The 22,231-nt window shown below is 35.0% G+C and overlaps 2 protein-coding genes across 3 annotated transcripts in view; one reads left to right on the top strand and one right to left on the bottom strand.

The window, feature by feature from the left end:
• Positions 1-13,711, top strand: part of LOC119642325 (dual oxidase) — a 37,238-nt gene extending 23,527 nt beyond the window's left edge. Inside the window, exons 3-11 of the mRNA XM_038041446.1 lie at positions 5,378-5,458; positions 7,903-8,457; positions 8,519-8,922; positions 8,980-10,906; positions 10,973-11,096; positions 11,507-11,757; positions 11,821-12,653; positions 12,717-12,845; positions 12,909-13,711. Coding sequence (XP_037897374.1) covers positions 5,378-5,458; positions 7,903-8,457; positions 8,519-8,922; positions 8,980-10,906; positions 10,973-11,096; positions 11,507-11,757; positions 11,821-12,653; positions 12,717-12,845; positions 12,909-13,037 — 4,433 coding nt within the window. The 3' untranslated portion in view covers positions 13,038-13,711. The remainder of the gene's footprint in view (positions 1-5,377; positions 5,459-7,902; positions 8,458-8,518; positions 8,923-8,979; positions 10,907-10,972; positions 11,097-11,506; positions 11,758-11,820; positions 12,654-12,716; positions 12,846-12,908) is intronic.
• A 5,181-nt stretch (positions 13,712-18,892) lies between these two features.
• Positions 18,893-20,918, bottom strand: LOC119642375 (glucose-6-phosphatase). 2 transcript variants are annotated; one of them, XM_038041516.1, is made up of 5 exons: positions 20,812-20,918; positions 20,574-20,751; positions 19,860-20,340; positions 19,510-19,628; positions 18,893-19,459 (listed from the first exon to the last, which is right to left on the bottom strand). In XM_038041516.1, the coding sequence occupies exons 2-5, from the start codon at positions 20,693-20,695 to the stop codon at positions 19,273-19,275; spliced, it is 909 nt and encodes a 302-aa protein (XP_037897444.1). In that variant the 5' UTR covers positions 20,696-20,751; positions 20,812-20,918; the 3' UTR covers positions 18,893-19,272. The 2 variants fall into 2 exon arrangements, with proteins under 2 accessions (XP_037897444.1, XP_037897443.1); XM_038041515.1 differs by having other exon boundaries at positions 20,574-20,918.
• Positions 20,919-22,231: the final 1,313 nt, after the last annotated feature.

Here is a 22,231-nt window from a genome sequence, read left to right as displayed (position 1 = left end):
GAAGGATTGAGCTCTCTGAAATATAATTGTTCGCTTGGACCTGATGGAATCCCCTCATGCGTACTTATATCTTGTGCTGGTGAGCTATGTGGTGTTATCTCAAAGATTTTCAACAAGTCCTTGAATTTAGGTGTTTTTCCTATGTGTTGGAAGACTTGTTTCCTTATTTCTATTCACAAAAGTGGTACTAGGCAACTTGTAGAGAACTACAGAGGCATTGCCAAGTTGAGTGTCTTGCCTAAACTGTTCGAGCGAATTGTGGCTCAGCATATAGCCTTTTCCAAGAAATGTATATTTCTCCCCTCCAACATGGTTTTCGAAAGGGAAGATCTACGGTCACAAGTCTGTTAGAGTTTACTTCTCATGTTTTCAAGGCTTTCTCTAGTAGCTCTCGCACAGATGTTATATACACTGATTTAAGCAAACCGTTTGATTTGGTTAACCATAGAGTACTTATCTTTAAACTCCAAGCCTCTGGCTTACCTTTCTTCTTAGTGGAATGGTTAAGCCCTTATCTGCATGGTAGATCATTCAAGGTTTTATTTAACCTCATTAGCTCAGATGAATTCCCCGTGACGTCTGGCGTTCTTCAAGGTAGCCACTTAGGACCCATTTTATTTAATTTATACATGAATGATTTGCCCTCCGTAATTAAATTCAGCTAGATCTTAATGTATGCTGATGATGTGAAACTGTTTTCTTGCTTTTCCGTAGAATCGCAATCACATCATCTTCAAAATGATTTGAATAATTTGGTTGCATGGTGCTCTTTCTATCTTCTCAAACTAAATCTAAATAAATGTAAGAAGCTTTCTTTCTCAAGAAGGAAGTCGTTCAGTACTCAGTATTTCATTGATTCGCACAAGTTGGAAGACGTCGATTCGTTCACAGATTTAGGCTTTCTATTTGATTATAGGTTACGCTTCAATTTGCATATTGAGCTCTGGTTAAGCAAAGCTAGGTCCGCGCTTGGTTTTATAAAGAGGTGGTCCAAAGCGCTTGATGATCCCTACATTACGAAAAGGCTGTTCATGTGTTTGGTTAAACCCATACTCGAGCATACTCAAGTATGCCTCTGTTGTGTGGTCTCCTTCATATAGGTGCTATGTAGATTCAATTGAATCTGTTCAAAAGCAATTCTTGCTGTTTGCCCTTAGGAATTTGGGTTGGGATCCGATTGCCTCTCTTCCTCCCTATGAAAATATGTTGCGTCTGTTGTCCTTACCGTCTCTCGAAAAACGTTGATTTCTTCTTGGGGTTTCCTTCGTCATCAAAGTAATAAATGGTGCTATTGACTCGCCTTCATTACTTGGTGAAATAAGCTTTAATGTCCCTAACCGCTTCTCTAGGCACTTTATCTTGGTTAAGCTTAGTCAATGTAAATATAATTATGAGCTGTTTAACCCTCTCAGACTAGTTTGCAAGAACCTAAATGATGTCTATCATCTATTGTCATTATCGGACTCTTTAAAGTCTATTAAAGCAACATTGCTTAATACGCGCGATTTACCTATGTCGTACTTAAACTAAATTTTAACTCTAAAAGGTGATTATGACTCGAAAATTAATTGTATTATCGGTTGCCAAGCTTATTCATGTTTGCGATGTCTTAGGGGTTCACTTGCAATTTGATCCCTCAAGGAAGCGAGTTGATTTGAGCCACTGATTATATTCTTAACAAAAAAAGAGTAAATGGACCGAAAATGGCAGCGGTTCCATTTCGCAGGGTAGTAATCTACACATATGTATATAAATTTGTTCAATATATTAAATCATTTGTGGTTCACTTTAAGCTATTAGAGTAGTAATAAGAAGACAGGTAGCCATAAAAGCCCGCATTTGTTAGCCTTTTTAAAAAAAACTTATAATTAAAGTGTTATAAAGTATTTACAAACGAATAGAAAATAAAAAAGGAAAAAGCTACAACAATGGGTACAATGTCCAACTATGCAAAAGTTCAGTTCAGAACTCCTCGGCTTTGAAAATATCTGACTAGGAAAGAAGAGAAAACCTTATCCTTTTTTTCACATATCTTGCTCGGAGACCCTGTATAATATTCAAATGGCAAGAAGTTTTTAACTGTGCAATATTCAGCTAGATGAAGCGAAACAATATTTGAAGAAAAAGCAAATTTGCTTATTTTATGCGTGTTATCCTTCAGAGAAACATATTTTGGCTTTCCTTACCTAACGCTCGACTCCCAAATGTTGTGCGTGCGCGTAACTTATGACAACGCAGAGTGAACCACTTGTAGAGCAATTTTTTAAATAATTAGATAGTCGTGTCCATTTTGATGAAGATGGGCATAACTCGGATACGTTTAATACATTTTCATTTTTGTTCAGCATATCTATCAACTAATGCGTGCCAGTTGAACTTGGGAAGAAAACAGCTGTAGAATGTACAGAAATAATGCGTGCCAATGGAATTCGGAAGGAAAATAGGCGTAAAATCTATAGAAATAAAGCGTGCCAGTTGAATTCGGAGGGAAAACAGCTGTAGAATGTATAGAAATAATGCGTGCCAGTTGGATTTGAGAGGAGAACAACTGTAGAATGTATAGAAAATAAGTGGATACTGCCTTTGTTTGAAGATATTGTTACGAAAATCACTTGACGATTTAAAGTTTGCCTGAAAAAATTGAAAATACAAATACGCATTTATAACGTTTCACCAACATTTAGCAGTACAAGCGTTCAAAGCACAAATGTCACGGTAAAGTGTTGTAAAAAAAGAATATATAAAGTTGAGTCGTAATATTCAACCGAACGAAACCAGAAGCATTTTAAATATAAGTTCTTGTATATAATTTTTAAACATACGATTTTTCAGTATCTCTTGCATCTGCAACGTCCGCGTATATACGGGTCGAGGGCTTCTGTCGGCCGGCTTTTTCTATGCTCTTTACAAAATGATTAGTATTCTGTATAGTAACGGAATTCCGTTAATCAAAATTTCTTTCCATAATCCTCCGCGCATTTAAAGAGAGGACTATGGGAAGAGAACAAAGTTCAAAGTCCGTTTGTACAGCATAAGGTGGCTTTTGCACAAGCAAGTGGCATATTTTTTTTTGATCATCCGGATAAGAAAGAATACGGACGAGCTAGATTAAAAGGGTGAGCAAAGTCACCGTCTGATGCATTATCTCGATTATGTCAAAAATGTTTGAACGGAGAAATTAAGTAATTTTTTTCTAGTTAAAAAAATAACAGCTTTTACAAGATAGGGGAGTATTTAAGGAAAGGTCTCTGAAAATAAGCCAACTACGGAATTTTCTTTTAACAACAGAAAGTGTAATCTGCAAACCGAAAATTTTATATCTCTCTCTGTAGTTTTCAATTGATCTATGCAATCATATTGATTATTGATCTCGAAACAATTAAGCATTTTCTTATAGCACTCTTTTGCATTTTACACTCCTCGACTTTACTTCTCTGCGAGAATATTACCTCAAAATTGTTCTACATTTGTAAGCTGGCCTAAAATGTTCACGAGTATTGAATGCATTAACTACTCGAGTTTATAATAAGATGAGGAGAATGTCGAAAGCTAACCACAAAAAATGTTCATATCGGTGCATTTTTCGCAATGTTGTTGGCATAGTAGTTTGAAATGTGCAGATGACAAGTGTACTTTTAAATGTATGGTTTCATGCTTTACCCCATAAACACTCCGCACACGATTACGGCTACCGGAGGTCTCCGTCGACCCGTGGGAGACCCCGAAGTTGGAAGCAGTTAGAATCCCTTGTATTCAATTTATACATTAATGACTTCCCCTCGGTGATTAAATCCAGCCGGACCTTAATATACGCTGATGATTTTAAAGTGTTTTCCTTCTTCTCGTATCAGCTTCAAATTTACTTAATTTACTTAAATTAGGTAACATGGTGCACGTTAAGTTTGATGAAATTGAATCAAAAAAAATGCCAGAAGCTTTCTTTCTCAAGGAGGAAGTCAATCAATACGAAGTATTTGATTGATTCACACAAGTTAGAGAGCGGTGATTTGTTCATCGACTTATGGGTTCCATCCGACCAAAGATTATAATTTCCACATTGAACTGCTAGGTCGGTGCGAAGTTTCAATAAACGGAGTGTCCAAGAGTTTAATGGTCCGTCAATTACAAAAAGGTTTTGCGTGACCTTAGTCAGGACAGTATTTGAGTTTGGGACCCTCTTATCTCTTTCCATCCTTATGAAAATATGTTGCTTCTGTTATCCTTACCGATACTTGAGAAACATAGATTTACTCTTGCTGTTTCCTTCTTATTCAAATTAATAAATGTTACTATCGATTCGACCACATTACTTAAAACTTAACGTCCCTAATCGTTTCTTTAGCCACTTTATCTTCATTAAGCTGAGTCAATTTAAACATAATTATGAGCTGTTTAACCGGTTTAAACTAATTTGTTTATTTATTTATTTATTTATTTCACTTATACAAGAAACTCAACTAAAAATTTTAACAGTCGAGTTCAATTGACTCTTAAAGTAAATCTTAAATTAATTAATATTAAAACTTAGTATAAGTACAATAAAACAAATAAGCACAATAAAACAAATAAGCTTGCGCAGATGCAGCACGAAAACTGGCTTAAGATATTTATAGAAGTTACAATTTTCATCATGTCTTAATACAACCTGGTACACTGATATGGTATAGTCCAACGGCAAACTCTGATGAAAATACTCCTAATGTAATGTCCTATTTTGAAAACGGTTCTATATGAAAAAAAATTGCAGCTTTTAATATCTCTCGTTAAAACTCAAGTTCAATTTTGACACCGCCCCCTGTAGCGGAATGCCCAATATTGTCGATATTAAAATATAAATTGTATTGTTAACGTTGAGAGAATTTGATAGCCAACATGGTTAATATTATATATTCACATGAAAATTGGATTAAATCTTACATCCAGTAAAGGCTAACTTTTTTAATAGCACGTTGTAATGTGTAAGTAGAAGCTGAAGCTCCCGTCCTCACAGAACCCGTAGAATGCTTAGTTTATCATGTTAGTTTTCCTTTTTGCACCTATTAAACTAATGTCTTACAATTCTTACTTCCTGTTCGCGCTCTTGCAACGAAACTTCGGCACAATCCTCTAGGCATCCCTGTGACGACGTCTTCCATGAACGATATCAATTGCCCTACAGCCAAGCATCCCTTTGGAGATATTATGTATTAAAACAATATAATACAAAGACATCTCATATTTGTCTTTTCCATTTAGCATTTATTTCTATAGACTTGTATTTGATTTTACACACAATTCCGCGCGTTCTTTATCTAACAATCTTATTCTCATACACAACTTATAGTGGTTTTAATACGACAAAATTTTCATTTAATCAATTTTTTTTTCCTAATTACAGAAAAGATTTACAGTCAGATGGAGAAACAACGTTACGATGGCTGGTATAATAATTTAGCTCATCCCAATTGGGGTTCTGTAGGTGAGCAAAGAAAGTTTATTAATTTAATAAGTTGCTCTTTCTCGTAAAGGATGTTGTAGACATTGTAAAGGGGCGACGTGGTTAACCTACGTATATTCCCGTATTCATATCCTCCATATCTACTGATAAGGTAAAGACTTTGTGATTTCAGTGGAAAGCAACCACGTTCTGAAAATTAGTGAGCAATCTGAAAGAATTAACTACTCTTATCGTAACTAAAGTAAGAACGTTTCGAAGGTTTATGCAAAAAATTTCCGGTGTGATTAGTGAAAATGCTCTATAAAAATAGTTTATGCACTTCCGCTATGGAGATTTGAATAATAAAGGCGATCGTTAGTAAAAGCAATGAAATTCTTCAAAAAAGGGATTCAAATTGATATATTCTGGCACTAAGTATCGAGCAAAACAACCTTAAACAATTTACATGAAGCTCGATCCGACCTTACTGTGAAAAGTCTAAATAACCGAATTTCTAATCGCGAGCCGCAGCTGGCACGAAACAATTTCAGGTCACTTGCCAAGACGATTAAAAACTGTTATCACGGCAATACCAAGCCACATATATCTTTAATGGCTCGGCGAAGATTGCACTTAGCTCATAAGTTTTGATACATCTTCGGTGTAACCCGGACATTGCTCCGTCCTATTTCTTGTGCTTTTTGCGGGACTCACTTAGTGACCTAAAACTGACTTCAATAGAAGCCAGTTAACATCACTGCATCCAGCTTTTGGCCCAGAAATCTCAATATAGTAATTGCATAACGGTTTTACTGAAAAACGATAAAAGATTATCGGTCAATATTAAACGTATTTTATTAAATAATGGTCTTTTAAAAAATGAGGACAATATGTGCGAATTTTAGTGAAAAACGCTACAACATTTCCTTTTACCTAGTGTATTTACCAGGCATAATTTACTACACACAATTGCGTACTAACATTACTAGTTTTCTTTATATTTCTATTCTCATAAACCTCAAGTGTATTCATATCTACACACATCGTTGTTATTAAATTCGTTTACTGCAATAACTAGTTATAACAGTTATTATAAATTTATAGTTTATCATATTATTTAATAACTTGCTGGCCATTTTCATTTGTCCCATTCCACATATTAGTTATTGATGTTTAAGCTTGCGGCTTCACAATTGATGCCATGGATGGGAAAGATGACTTAATTATTTACTGTTAATGAGTTGAGGTAACTGCGACACGTCTGATCACATATAGACGAATATACCTGTAATGCGGACACAGTCCGCATACATACAAAAGTATACTCATAGCATAATACACAGAAACATCTACGCAGACGTATCATGATTAGAAAGCGACTTTTACGACCAAACCATAGTAATAAACAAATACACACTTTTGGGTGATACTATTCGCCTCATTAAACCCATTGAAAAATCAAGGACAACAATGAAAGCTCTAACAGTAAAAGTGAAGTTCCCCTATTATATATATCCAATTGCCGCCACAGTGCAATAAAAAAGAGGAAAGTCTGATAAAACTAAATAGATACTAAAGCAGTCAGGATAAGATTCCTATATGTCTTTTCATCTCATTTCCCTTTAAAACGTACAAGGTGTTACCACATTCTTGTCATATTATATGTGCGGCCAACTGCCAACGAAATAGTTGGTATCTACAGACGTCGGCTGCTCGAGAAAATGAAAGCAAAAAATATAATTTTAACGTAAGAAAGCACTCGTTCTAAATGTTCCCAACAACGTCAACTCTTCAATAAATCCTAATATGTGCAAAAAGTAAATTGTGAGATTAATGGCTATCCCGCAAATTCTTAACCATTCATTCCACCATTTAATGAGTTGGTTCTATCAAGTTCGTACGTCTTTATGACAGTTCGCTGAAATCTACGCGTTTCTTTCCTTGCTAGTTATCATGGCTTTGTTTAGGTAGTCATTACTTCCCATTGCAACAGCAATTTGGGAAACTACACATATATAAATATGTTATGTTCATACCTTTGTCATGAAATAATGAAGAACAACAACAAATTTATTCATGTGTTCATAGTTTTTGTTAAAAGCTGTTCAGATTCTGTTAAAAGTCATTGAGTCAAAAGTCGTTTAGTTTCAGTTAAAACGCGTTTATATTTAGATGGGGCCAAAATATGGCAAGCCGATTTTGTATGCGAACATATGTTTCTCTTCCAACGACAATGCTATCAATACCCCGTTGTGTTCATTGTACTTAGATACATTTTTGTTACAAAACAATGGATTATGGAAAAATTTCTTCTGGATTTTTAAACAGGATGTTAGGACATTTTACTTGTTATAGGAGGGATTGTGTAAAAGATGTAGCATAGCATTTGTGTGGTACGCTTGTTTCTACGGTCATCGTAGCACTTGCATTGCGCGATAGGTCTGAAACAGTACTTTTTTCAACTGTTGTTGATTGAACACTTCTAGATAGCCACTTGGTCCGGAAAGCACCGCCGTCGTACTCTGATGGTGTTTATGCTTTGGCGGGTATAAATCGTCCTTCTACTAGACGACTAAGCCGTTTGTTTATGAGAGGACGAGATGGCCTGGGATCGAAGTATAATCGAACCGCATTATTGGCATTTTTTGGTCAGGTTGTGGCCAACGAAATTGTGATGGCATCTGAATCGGGATGTCCCATTGAAATGCATCGCATTGAAATCGAAAAATGTGATGAAATATACGATAAATCCTGCAGGGGAGACAAATATATACCTTTCCATCGCGCTGCCTATGATCGGAATACTGGTTCGAGTCCTAACGCTCCGAGAGAACAAATTAACCAAATGTCGGCCTGGATTGACGGTAGCTTTATATATAGCACTTCAGAGGCTTGGCTAAATGCAATGCGTTCATTTCACAACGGTTCCCTACTGACAGATAAAAGTGGAAAGTTGCCCATACGAAATACCATGAGAGTTCCGTTATTTAATAACCCAGTACCGAACGTTATGAAAATGTTGAGTCCTGAGAGGTTATTTCGTAAGCATGATCAAGTTGAAAACGCAAGAAATCTCCTCTAAATGTATCCTTTAATTTGCAGTACTTGGAGATCCACGAACCAATCAAAATCCGGCAGTACTTTCATTTGCAATATTGTTCCTGCGTTGGCACAACACGTGGGCTCAGCGCATTAAACAAGCGCACGCTGGATGGAGTGATGAGGATATCTTTCAGAAGGCCCGTCGTTATGTGATTGCCAGTTTGCAGAATGTTATCATGTACGAGTACTTACCAGCTTTTTTGGCTTCTGAGATACCGCCTTATGAAGGTTACAAGCAAGATATTCATCCGGGTGTGGGACATATTTTTCAAGCTGCAGCCTTTCGATTTGGTCACACTATGATTCCGCCCGGTATATATCGCCGAGATGCTAGTTGTAATTATAAGGCCACAACAATGGGTTATCCTGCCATAAGGCTTTGTTCCACTTGGTGGGATTCAAGCGTAAGTTCGCATAATTATAAATATTTACCACCACAACTTACATAAATTACCTAATAGGACTTTCTAGCAGACACCAAAGTCGAAGAGATTCTCATGGGCTTATCTTCGCAAATATCAGAACGCGAAGATCCTGTTCTTTGCTCCGATGTGAGAGATAAACTATTTGGCCCTATGGAATTTACGCGTAGAGATTTAGGCGCTCTAAATATAATGCGCGGTCGAGATAATGGTTTGCCTGATTATAATAGCGCTCGCGTAGCTTTCGGTTTACTTAAGCACAATAATTGGACTGACATCAATCCTGACCTATTTTCGAAGCAACCGGAATTGCTGGAGAGTCTTGTATCAGCTTACAATAATCGATTTGACGACGTTGACGTGTATGTGGGTGGAATGCTTGAATCCTATGGTCAACCGGGTGAGCTATTTAGTACGGTAATCAAAGAGCAATTTCAGAGACTCAGGGATGCCGACCGTTTCTGGTTTGAGAATGATAAAAACGGTATATTTTCGCGGGAAGAAATCGAAGAGATCCGTAAAATACGCATGTATGACATTATTGTAAACAGCACTGATATTAGCCCGAAGGATATTCAAAAAAATGTTTTCATATGGCATAAGGGTGATCCATGTCCGCAACCAATGCAATTAAACGCTACTGAATTGGAGCCATGCACTCACTTAGAAGGTTACGATTATTTTTCCGGGTCCGAACTTATGTTTATTTACGTTTGCGTTTTTCTGGGATTTGTACCAATTCTATGTGCTGGAGCTAGTTATTGCGTTGTCAAATTGCAGAATAGTAAGCGTCGCAAATTGAAGATACGTCAGGAGGCTTTGCGGTCTCCTCAACACAAGGGTTCTGTAGACAAAATGTTAGCTCGCGAGTGGCTACACGCAAATCACAAACGCCTTGTTACTGTTAAATTTGGACCGGAAGCTGCCATTTACACGGTAGACCGTAAGGGAGAAAAGCTGAGGACATTTAATCTTAAAAATATCGGTTTAGTCACAGTAGAGGAATCAGCTACAAATCATATTAAAAAGAAACCATATATCCTGTTACGAGTGCCCAACGACCACGACCTGGTTCTGGAACTTGAGTCCTATGGAGCTCGCAGAAAATTCGTCAAAAAACTAGAGGACTTTTTAATATTGCATAAAAAAGAAATGACTCTGGTCGAAGTAAATCGTGATATAATGCTAGCTAGAGCCGAAACTCGTGAAAGAAGGCAAAAACGACTGGAGTACTTTTTTCGCGAAGCTTACGCTTTAACATTCGGTTTACGACCCGGAGAAAGACGACGTCGTTCGGACGCTTCCACAGACGGTGAGGTAATGACAGTAATGCGCACCAGCTTGTCAAAAGCAGAATTTGCCGCTGCTCTCGGCATGAAACCGAACGACATGTTTGTCCGTAAAATGTTTAATATTGTCGATAAAGATCAAGATAGTCGGATAAGTTTTCAAGAGTTCTTAGAAACGGTGGTTTTATTTTCGCGAGGTAAAACAGACGATAAACTACGTATTATTTTCGATATGTGCGATAATGATCGCAATGGAGTCATTGACAAAGGTGAACTCAGTGAAATGATGCGTTCTCTAGTTGAAATAGCTCGTACTACAAGCCTCGGCGATGATCAAGTAACTGAACTGATTGATGGAATGTTTCAGGATGTAGGGTTGGAGCACAAAAATCATTTAACCTATCAGGATTTTAAGTTGATGATGAAAGAATACAAGGGCGATTTTGTAGCTATTGGCTTGGATTGCAAAGGGGCTAAGCAGAATTTTTTAGATACCTCGACAAATGTAGCCAGGATGACTTCATTCAACATTGAGCCAATGCAGGAAAGGCCCCGCTATTGGATGGAAGTGAAATGGGATAGTTACATAACATTTCTAGAAGAAAACCGTCAAAATATTTTCTATTTGTTCTTATTTTACGTTATAACAATTGTTTTGTTCGTTGAACGATTTATACGTAAGTATAAACACATTGTATGGATCATTGTAAGGAAAGAGAACTGATTGAAATCTTTAATTTCAGATTATTCATTCATGGCTGAACATACAGATTTGCGCCATATTATGGGTGTTGGCATTGCTATCACTCGAGGTTCAGCTGCCTCATTGTCATTTTGCTATTCCTTGCTGTTGCTTACGATGTCCAGGTCAATTCAAAATATATTTAAGATTTTAGGATGTTATTTCTCCTAAGCCATAAAATCACTAATGCACTTACATCTATTTGATATGCGAAGTCTGAAACCTGTACTTTAACTGACCCTACTTTCCTTTAACTAACCGTGATACCCAAAGTATAAACTAAACTATGAACTCATCAATAATTCTCTTGCTAACTAAAGGTGGAAATCTTATTAGATTAGGTCTAATTTATAGAATAGGAAGATGAATTCCAATCTAGGCGGATGCAAGCATAGATTTTTCAAAGTCTAAGCATAAGCTAGTTCAGTCCACCGTATTATATTTTAAGAAGTCTTAAATTCAAAACTTCATATAACTTTAATTTTTTCTAATGGAATTTATTAAATATGAGATTTTATTTTTTTTATCATTTCAGAAATCTAATAACAAAATTAAAGGAATTTCCCATACAGCAGTATATTCCTTTAGATTCGCATATACAGTTTCATAAAATTGCTGCCTGCACGGCTCTTTTTTTTTCTGTACTACACACTGTGGGCCATATTGTTAACTTTTATCATGTGTCCACGCAATCACATGAGAACCTGAGATGTCTAACTCGTGAAGTGCACTTTGCATCAGACTATAAACCGGATATAACGTTTTGGCTCTTTCAAACAGTGACGGGTAGAAGAACAAAAAAAACAAAGTTAACTACAAAAAATAACCGTTTTCATTCTCCTCTTCCAGGTACTACTGGTGTCCTGCTGTTTATTATTATGTGCGTCATATTTGTTTTCGCTCATCCTACCATTCGCAAAAAGGCGTATACATTTTTTTGGAATATGCATTCACTTTACATTGCTCTGTATTTGCTAAGTCTCATACATGGGTTAGCTCGGCTCACAGGTCCGCCGCGTTTCTGGATGTTTTTTCTTGGACCCGGTATAATATACACGCTGGATAAAATTGTTTCACTGCGTACCAAGTATATGGCTCTGGATGTGATTGAAACTGAGTTGCTGCCATCCGACGTTATCAAAATAAAGTTCTATCGTCCGCCTAACTTGAAGTACCTTTCTGGCCAGTGGGTTCGACTGTCATGTACTGCGTTTCAGCCTCACGAAATGCATAGTTTTACGTTGACATCAGCGCCTCATGAAAACTTTCTCAGTTGCCACATTAAAGCCCAGGGTCCTTGGACATGGAAATTACGCAATTATTTCGATCCATGCAATTATAATGCTGAGGATCAACCTAAAATACGTATAGAAGGTCCGTTCGGAGGCGGTAACCAGGATTGGTATAAATTCGAGGTAGCTGTTATGGTAGGAGGCGGTATCGGAGTCACGCCATATGCTTCAATTCTAAACGATTTAGTATTTGGCACAAGCACGAATCGTTATTCAGGAGTGGCCTGCAAAAAAGTTTATTTTCTTTGGATCTGCCCATCACACAAGCACTTTGAATGGTTTATAGATGTGCTACGTGATGTGGAGAAGAAAGACGTAACTAACGTTTTGGAAATTCATATATTCATAACTCAATTTTTCCACAAATTTGATTTAAGAACTACAATGCTGGTATATGCTTTCACACGATATTTTTCTTGCAATTAAATTTTAAAATTTTTTCTTTGATTTTAGTACATTTGCGAAAATCATTTTCAACGTCTTTCTAAAACATCTATATTTACTGGCTTAAAAGCTGTTAATCATTTCGGACGTCCGGATATGTCTAGCTTTTTGAAATTTGTACAAAAAAAACATTCATATGTAAGTTCTTCTCGTGCTGAATTTACCAACGATTTTGTAATCATTTGAAATCGTTTGAATCAGGTTTCCAAAATCGGTGTTTTCTCTTGCGGACCTCGACCGCTAACCAAGAGTGTGATGTCAGCTTGTGATGAAGTCAATAAAACGCGAAAGTTACCCTATTTCATACATCACTTCGAAAATTTCGGTTAAAGTTTCAAAAATGTCCTTAGTAAAAATTTATTTATTTAGAAAAAGCGCAAAAATGAAGAAAATTACCCAAAACAAATAATAGGCATTAACTGACTTTCAAAAAACTTTTGTAAAATTTTCGAAGTTAGTTGATAAGTAGTTAAAATTTTGTTTTAACAAAAAATGGACAGCAGTTGCAAGAGAAAAAACTCAATAACTGAATCGCTCGAGAATGAATTTTTAAAGCTCGTCTGTCAAATCTTGAAAACTTTATAAGTTCACGTTTTGCGGTCGCCCGACCATGGGATGCGAAGCATGTACTTACATTGAGAGGAATAATTTTTGATATTTCATCATGAAATTAAGTGAGGAATTGTGATAGGCGAAGTGCTTTACAATATTTAATCGTCGGCTTTGCCCGACTATACTATTTTTCTTGTGTTTTCTTAAATGTTACCCTTACACAGATAAATGGTGTTTAAATATTGCGAAGTATGGAAAGTTCTGTATTTGAAGAAGAGGAGAAAAAATTCTTTTATTTTTAATTTTGTAAGATGAGTCTTCCATTCATTCTGTTTAATTTATTTATCAACATCTTTTTATTCTTGTTGCTTATGGCGTAATTGTTAATTTCTCTAATGCTGCAAATAAATCATTAGATCGAAAGGTATTGAAAACAATAAAATAAATAATGTTATAAATAACGATACATTTCGCCTTCATGCGGACAAATTTGAAAAAGTATATATGATACACAATTACTCACTATTTAGCTAACAAAAACTTCTCCCTAATTCTTGCGTAGTCTGAATTCAAAAGATAACCAAATATTTTTTATAAAAAAAAAGCGGATTTGTACACAAAGTAAAAAATCTTTTTCATCGAACAAGATTACCTAGCGGAGTTAAATATCGATCTTCTTTATAACATAAAATACCTCTCCATTTCCTAGGTAAGTGGAAGGTATAATGGTATAGAAGATGGATAGAAGATGGTCTCTGAAGATTCCTTTTGGGTATGTTACATATATTATGAAAAAAAAAACAAAATGAGTATACTTCCTTTTTCCAACAATGGGTATTGCAGTGTAATCGCTTATCGTTATTATGCATCCACTTTGAAGTGTGACACAATCAGCATAATTCTTTTGCAAAAAGAAAAACGAAAGTTATGTCTCACTTCAACTGGCTGAGAATTGCATTTCGTAATGCAATACGACGCAAGGCGCCCTAATTAAAATGAACCGTAACAATTATTATTTTATGCTTACGCTAGCAATGAGGTATTTGTAAAATTTAGTATAAATAGTTATACCAAAGCTTAACAAATTCAATTGTCATAAAGCAATGCAAAAAGCCTAACATATTAGCTAGCGATTGCTTCTTAGTATTGGCACCAAAAAAAGTACATTGACTTGGCGGACTGAAGCCGAGCAGTATAGCAAGGTATTCCACGACAACACTCTGGTCACATATGAAGAGCGATTCATAAGGAATCTTTCCAACACTAAATAAAGATTCATTCATTTACAATTTGAGAACATATAAAATCTTCATTACAGTATATTAAAATAGTTTCTCAGGGCAAAATTTAATAAATTTTAAATAGATTTGTTTACTATTCACTTTGGTAAATGAACCGAGATGAATAAAAAATATTAATAAGAGTGAATACATCATAGTCGTTGTTTCAAACTCACTTGTAAACCTCATCAACTCGGTTGTAAAAATTTGTGGTGTTATATACACTCATCCGCCACAAAATTTGACTTTCATAGTTTCCTTATACAAATCCGCGTAAAAGTTTGGATTTATTCTTTTTAATGATATGGACGAAAAATAGGACAACAAACAAGTTGCTTTAAACCCTTTTTTCTGTTTTCCTATAGAAAATGACGTTAAGTTTCATTTGTGTCGCAGAAAAATTATTTATTCCAATTAATTTACTGTACTTTACATCGATTTCAGCAATAGTAAATATTTGTATGAATCTCACTTCAGTGTTTTATAGTCGCAGTAATAAAAGGAAAGACAAAAAGACGACACTTTAGGGCTACTAATAAATGCACAGAAATAATTATGGTGACTAAATCCAATAAGCCAGAATATGGTGTAAGCCCGTATAGTCGACCTAATTTACTGTTTGCTTTTTGGAATGTATTTGTGAAAATATAACAGAGACTTTTTACATCTAAGCACCAGTTCGCTTTTAGGGAAAAACATAGTACCATTGATACATGTCGTCGTACTGTTTCACATATCTATTGGAAGAAAAAATTATTGTGATAATGTATTCCTGGGTAGGGAAAAGACCTTCGATTAAGTCCAGCATGACAGCGTAGGTTTCAAAGTTAAGAAATTTCTTCCGATTTCTATGTATTTAGTGCTTAAATGCTGCTTGCAAAATAGACATTTCTATGCTAGTAATGGCGGGTAATATATAAAAATTGAAAGTGGAGTTCTAAGTCTAATACTTTATACAACTTTCACTTCACACTTTCTCTTCTGTATGAATCGAATGAAATAAGAAGATTGAAAGGACATCGTATACTGGATCTTCCGTTTACAAATTATTTAATTTTTGTTGGAGATGTTGAGTTAAAACGAACCACGCCACTAAAGATGTGACTTATATGTCCAGATAACAAAAAGTAGTAATTATTGGCGAGAAATATATATAAAACACAACAAAAAAAACGCTGCCGTAATAACATAAGCGGATATTTTAATATAATTGTAGCAAAAGGTGTTGGAAACATTGACTGAAAACAAAAAAGTAATGTTATAACAATATTAGATGATTAAACGCAAACAATAAAAAAAAAAGTAGTTTATCACGCATTAAAAAGATTAATTCTCATTTCTAATAAAGCAAATTAGTTCCCCAAGATGACGTACATTTTTTGCGGCAAAGAGATCGGGGAGCCCATCATGTAACTTGAAGAAGATAAAAGAACTCCTAATACCATCAAGCCTGTGACATCTGAAAATTGGACGCACAGCAGGCACCGTGATATTGCAAACTTCACAAATATCACATGGTATAGCTTTTCATTTTATAAAAAGCCACAGTGACCAGGTGTCCAAACAAGGTAACAGTCATCCACTTGAGATTCATGTAACATTCTGTATATATCAAACACGCATTGATTATCTGAATCTCTTTTATTTATTAGAAGTAGAGCTGACTTGCTATCCGGAAAAATGGTAAACTATTTTATACCATCAGTAATAGCCACCGTAATAGCATGTCTGATGGCAAGCAATTTAATAAAAGTCGAGGAAAGTTACTCCGCCACTTTGACGTTATACACATCATTGGCATACTAATCATAGGAAACAAGTGTTCAAATGTCTGAAAATTTCCAGAAACATGTGTGCAAGTGTCTGGAAATTACCGGAAACAAAATAAAAAAAATAACAAGAACAAAAAATTGAATATTCGAGAAGGAAAATTCTTAAAAACTGATAAAAACTGATAAAAGGGTAGTTCCAACAAAAAGTGTAAAAATAACAAGAACGAAAAATTTCATAGCCGTTATAGTAATAAAGAAAAAGCTTTTCTTGACATAAGAGCCTCATACGAGAGAAATTGACATTTGAGATGGAGATCTATTCAAAAACGTTCGTGAAGACTCTACAATGGTTGGTAGGAAAATACCAGTGAGGAATTGAATTTATCTTAAGAAAAATATGACGCTGTTTTTAATAACAAAACGTGTAGCTGCAAGAGACAATATCACTGAGTGATATAACTTTCTTGAAAAAAAGGATTCATTATCTTGTCAAGTGTAGTTCAAAGAAGATTTCCTTTGGACATGGGCCATTCAACAGAAATAACATTGAGTATATGTTGAAGAGTTGATTTTCAAGCGTGTGTATACGTTTCTCAATATATTTTGGGAAATTACAAGCTGTAGAATGCAAATTCAATCTTAGACCTGACTAGGACTTTGTACAAAATCAAGGGTTTTTTGGGGAGGCAAGACTGATTGATTGTTAGTCATATGTTTGATAATATTGCATCCAGATTGATAGTCTTTGAAGGCTTTTTTATAATGTCCACGAACAGTTAGGCCGTCAAATTGTACCAAGGAATCGAAGAGATTTCAGCTGATTAACTATAGTTCCTTTGAGCAAGAGCCTCATTTCGCGTTTAGAAGCTATGGCAAAATAAATAGTGTTTGTTTTGCTGGCGTTAAAATATAAATTAAGATCGGCGCATGCATTGAAAAAAAGGTCAGCTTTTATTTAGTATCCACGGACGTATTTGAAGAGGAATTGAGAATTCTACCAAGCTTAATAAAGTTGACACAAGCACTAGGTTTATAGTGCTGATATTCAAGGAAAGCATAACAACCACTTTACCGGCTTTTTTTAAGCTAGGTGTGAGAAAAGACAATTCATCAACGCACATATTCTTAGATTTGTGTTTTTGATAGCCTTTAAAACGAGCTGGAATAATGTTCCCAGTTTTCTGGAAATCCATTAACCTCTCCTTAACTATAAGGTTGATAATATTTATGAATGCAGATATTAGCGGAATTGGTCTGAAGTTACTTAAATCATTTGAGTCTTTACCTATCTTAGGAATGGAAACTACTTTCATAAATCGCAAATCTAACGGTATAAAGTTAATAAACCAGCAGCTATTAATTGCATGCAGGAGGATACTTAAGCTTCCTTCAGACAGTACTCTGACCGTGTCATACTTAACTCAATCACAAAATGCAGTAGTAGCTCTGTAAGAAAGGAATGTAAAATGTACATTAGCTCACGCACTGAAAGGGGTGTATTGTTGAGACTACTAAAAGGAATTGAAGGTATTGTAATTAGATTGACATTTGAAACATAGCTCTTGAGCATATCCAAGCATCTTTTATTATCGTGGCCATTCCACAAAGCACAGGCGTTTAATTTTCGATTAGAATGTCGACGACCGTTGATGCAATTTCAGAAAAAACGCGAGAAGCTATTGCCACATAACTCTTTAACCGTGGTACCACTCTGTGTCCTTTTCGCCTTTCTAACTGCAGACCTCCATTCCTATAGTGTTTTCATATATTTAATGAACTTGGCTGTATAGGCATATTTACTCATTTTTTTCCTTGCAACTTAGTATTTGCGAAGAAGTGTTGACAGGGAAGAGTTCCGCCAAGGTTTAGGTGAGAAAGTCTCAATATCAGAAAAGTTGGTTTTAACAGACTTGATCACAGACTGAAAAGCACCTTGAATTGATGATAAATCGGAAGGAAGCTCAATTTTAAACAAAATAAGGAAGTTTATCAAACGAGATCATGTTTTAAATAAAATCAGAACCCCAGCGGGTTTACCTGTAGCACAAGGCGGTTGATCGTAGCGGGTATTAGCACAGTGAGACATCTTTCCTTCAAGTTCTTTAATAAGATTTTGAGAGATCCTTGGACGGATACATTCTTTAATCGCAGAGATTAATCTATCATGTTGCGAGGAAAGCGAATTGTTGTTCGAAATTATTGAGTGCTGAGAACTTGTTACAGACGGCGGGGGGGATAACATGTGAGAAGGTTTGGAAATAATAGATTTCCTTTTAACGACCGCAATATATTTTTTCTTTGTTAAAGTCTTATTAACGTTTTCATTATCATTCTTGCTCAAAATGACGAACGCGTTCCCCAATGGAAGGAAATTCTCATTGTAACCTAACGACAGACTTAATGGGAATATTAGACACTGCTTTTTTAATGACCTCGTTTATGCCATATTCAATGGGAACGTTGGGAATAACTCCGTACCTTTCTGCGACAGATCTCGGAATATAAGCTTTTAAGTTTTTTCTCTTAATTATAATATACACATTTAAAATAAAAAAAAATTTTTAAATTTTATTTCTTTTTCAAACTTTTTTTTTTTTAATTCTCGTTTTCCGCTCTTTTTTTTATTCTCCTTTGTTTTTTGCTAACACCAAGAAGACACGAAAAAATTTTTCAGCCGCCGTTTGGCCCAATGTCGTATTGTTTTAAGTATTGATGTCAAACGAATGAATTATTTAATTATTAATTATATTTAATTAAATTAATCTGTTATTTTTCTCGTTTTGCTACTAAAAAAAAGACCGGCCTGTTGCTGTGAAAATACCACATTTGATAATATAAGTCTGCATGAAAGCTAGCCGCTTTCATGCGTCTGTATTCGTATGCTTTTTAGAGTTTCCAATACATATAACACTGACTTATAGATTCAAAACATAAATATCTACACTGCGATTCATATTTTTACTATGTGATCAACTTTGGTAAAATGGTTAACAAAGTAAAAGAATGCAATAAATTTCTAAGGCATTCGTATGCGACAAATATGAAACGCCCCCTAGTCTTTGGAGTTTCTAGACGAGCCCAGTAGTTGATAATCTCAACAGATATCATTAAAGGCAATCGTTTTATCCGGGAATTGGAACACTCATGTCTGTAATAAAGAAAGGTAAACTAAATAATGACTTGTTTAGGAAGGTTTACCGTTTGAATAAAGGAGCTGAAAGTGCTACACCCATAAGATAACCAAAATCACGTCCTAACGAAAATACGGGGCTTGTTTCATGACACAAATTGCTGGGTTCTTGACACCATTTAAAAGCCTAAAACACGCGGAGAAGAAATAAAATAGAAATAAATAGAAATAAAAGGTGCAAAAGTGTCTCTCAGACGAGCCAAAATCTTTTCTTTTTTTTTTTTTGATCTTATGCGTATGACATAAAACAGATGTAATAACTTTTTTCTTTGCAACAGGCGATATTAGCATTGGAAGACGGCCAATAGCACATCAAAGAATTCACGATTTAGTTGATCATCAACGTTAAGATACTTACCATTCTCACAGACCAATGTGGGTCAACATGCATACTCAACATAGAAAAATATGCCGTCACTGGTATACTGCTGCAACATAAAACGCCTGTTACCAACCATCGACGATTCAGCGCATAAAAGAACGAAGAATGACGATTGAAAAAATGCAAAAACAAAAAAGCTATTAGTGAACCCAAAATGCATTGATGTAAGAACTCAGCCAATAAGTACATTCGGCTGAGCCACATTAACGATGAAAAAACGATCCACAAAAAACTACTAATCAATTTTAAACAACGTTGGTCCATTTTGAACTGATGACTGATATATGACATCGAAGGACCCAAAAACAAATGCACAAAAACTGTAAAAACCGTAGAATGTGCAGACGGAAACCCTGCCGAAGTTTCACAAGTTGATGGATATTGTTGTAGATCGTCAAAATGGTGGACAGCCTTGAATTCCTTTAACCACCAATATGGACGATATTCGGGACAACACCTGTAAGCAGAAACAAAAAAAGAAAATGACATTAAACTCGCATTTATGGAAACTGCGATCTGCTTTTATGACCAGCCACTCAGGAGATAAACTTTTGTTTAATTGCGACTACATTAGCAAATCAGTTGAGAGCGTAATTATTGAAATTTCCCTTTCATTCTCTAAATTGAATGAAAAACTGCGCGGTGAATGTTAAAATCAATTGTAACTATTAAGAGAAATTGATATTTTACCATTTTATTAAGGAAACAGATGTATTTATTATACTCAAGGAGCACACTAATCTCACGAATAACTGGTGATTAAAGGCTCCTACTAGTGGGACTAAAATATCCAAAACCCTAGATGGTTCCATCCATTTATTTAATGTCAGGAATAATAGCTCCGCACGTCGAAAACTGTAATTTTAAACTAACGTTGTGAACAAAATATTAAAAATATTTACCTATTAAGCTTATTACTTTCACTTACTATTTTTGTAGCATATTATGTAAGCAAATTTCATGTTCTTGCACAAATGTTAGAAGACCTTGTGAAAACATTTTATTAATTATGCTTCCTTTTTCTTAGCTTGAAAAGCAGAAAATCCAATTTGTTCTTATACACATATTATTAAGGACTTCACACGCATGCGCTTCCCACGACAGCCGTTGTGAAGACATAAAACTAAGCTATATTAGTAAAACCAAAATCTTTTCCGAGTTCCTGTCAAAACAGGGAGAATAGAAATTTTTTTTTTGTCTGAGGAGATTAACCGGACTAATCTAATAAGGAGATGGACAAATAAAAAAAAAATAAGTTAAGGAAAGAAAGTTTTTCTTTCTTGCAATTTAAAAAAGTGAACTGCCTGTTCTGGCGACAGTCACTCAATTTTGCCTTTACAATTCTAAAGATAACAAAGCGTTCTTTAAATTTCAAATAATCAATTATGTTTTTTTTTTCCAAAGATTTTTTTTTTCTTTAAGGTGTTAGGGAACTAAGTTTGTTTCAGATTTACATTTGTATTAGATATATTTTTAGAGGAACTCTTACAGGGTACTTCCAAATAAATTAAAAAAATGAGAAAAAGCTAATACTTCCAAACAACACTAACAGTAAATAAAAATAGCTTCTTCAATCCATTCCTTAAGTAAGTCTGCCTCATATACACGCGTTAACCGCAGGTTTGAGGATTGTACTCAAAGCGTTGAAAATATCTTGAAAATCACTCATTACTAAAGAATGCGTTGAAAACATTTAATTAATAACATTTTACAATATGTCTGCAATGTATCAAGAATAAGGAAAAGTTCAGTCTTAGTTGTACGTAATTTTCGTACAGACATTCTACCGGCCCAAAGTCTGCTTGTGTATGTACTGTCACCTTCTTCAATTGTTTTACATAAATGATTTGATTGATTTCCTATAGTTAAGTGTTTTTCGCTGCACCAGGTTCTTTGGAAAATTTAAAAAAAATCTAATGGTTTCACTAACACTTTATGAAGGTAAAGGTCGTTCGGGACGGATGAATGCTATAAAAAGACGCGATATGCTTTGCATCTTATAACGTTTTGACAGCACTTCGTTCTCTGAAAACAATAACTTGTAACTAATTTATTCATTGTTTGGGCCGTAATCAAAAATTTAAAGCCATTCATTTAGTTGAATAACTTTAAGATTATTTAGGAATTTGAGAATCCCTTTCCTATTAAATATTGTATATTAATGTGGGAAACATTTTATATCGGAATTAAAGAAGCTACAAACATGGAATTTTTTTTTTTTTGTCGATACTATTTATTTTTAACGCTGACTGTTAGATTATTGAAAATCATAAAGTGTACATACATATTAAGAAACACTTTGCTTAAAATTCAAACGAAAATATGTTTCCTTCTCATTCCCACTTCAT

The sequence above is a fragment of the Glossina fuscipes genome, unplaced genomic scaffold, assembly GCF_014805625.2.
Source record: "Glossina fuscipes isolate IAEA_lab_2018 unplaced genomic scaffold, Yale_Gfus_2 222, whole genome shotgun sequence".
Classification (NCBI taxonomy): domain Eukaryota; kingdom Metazoa; phylum Arthropoda; class Insecta; order Diptera; family Glossinidae; genus Glossina; species Glossina fuscipes.
The sequence above is the reverse complement of the archived record's forward strand: the minus strand, read 5'-3'. Positions and strand labels throughout refer to the sequence as shown.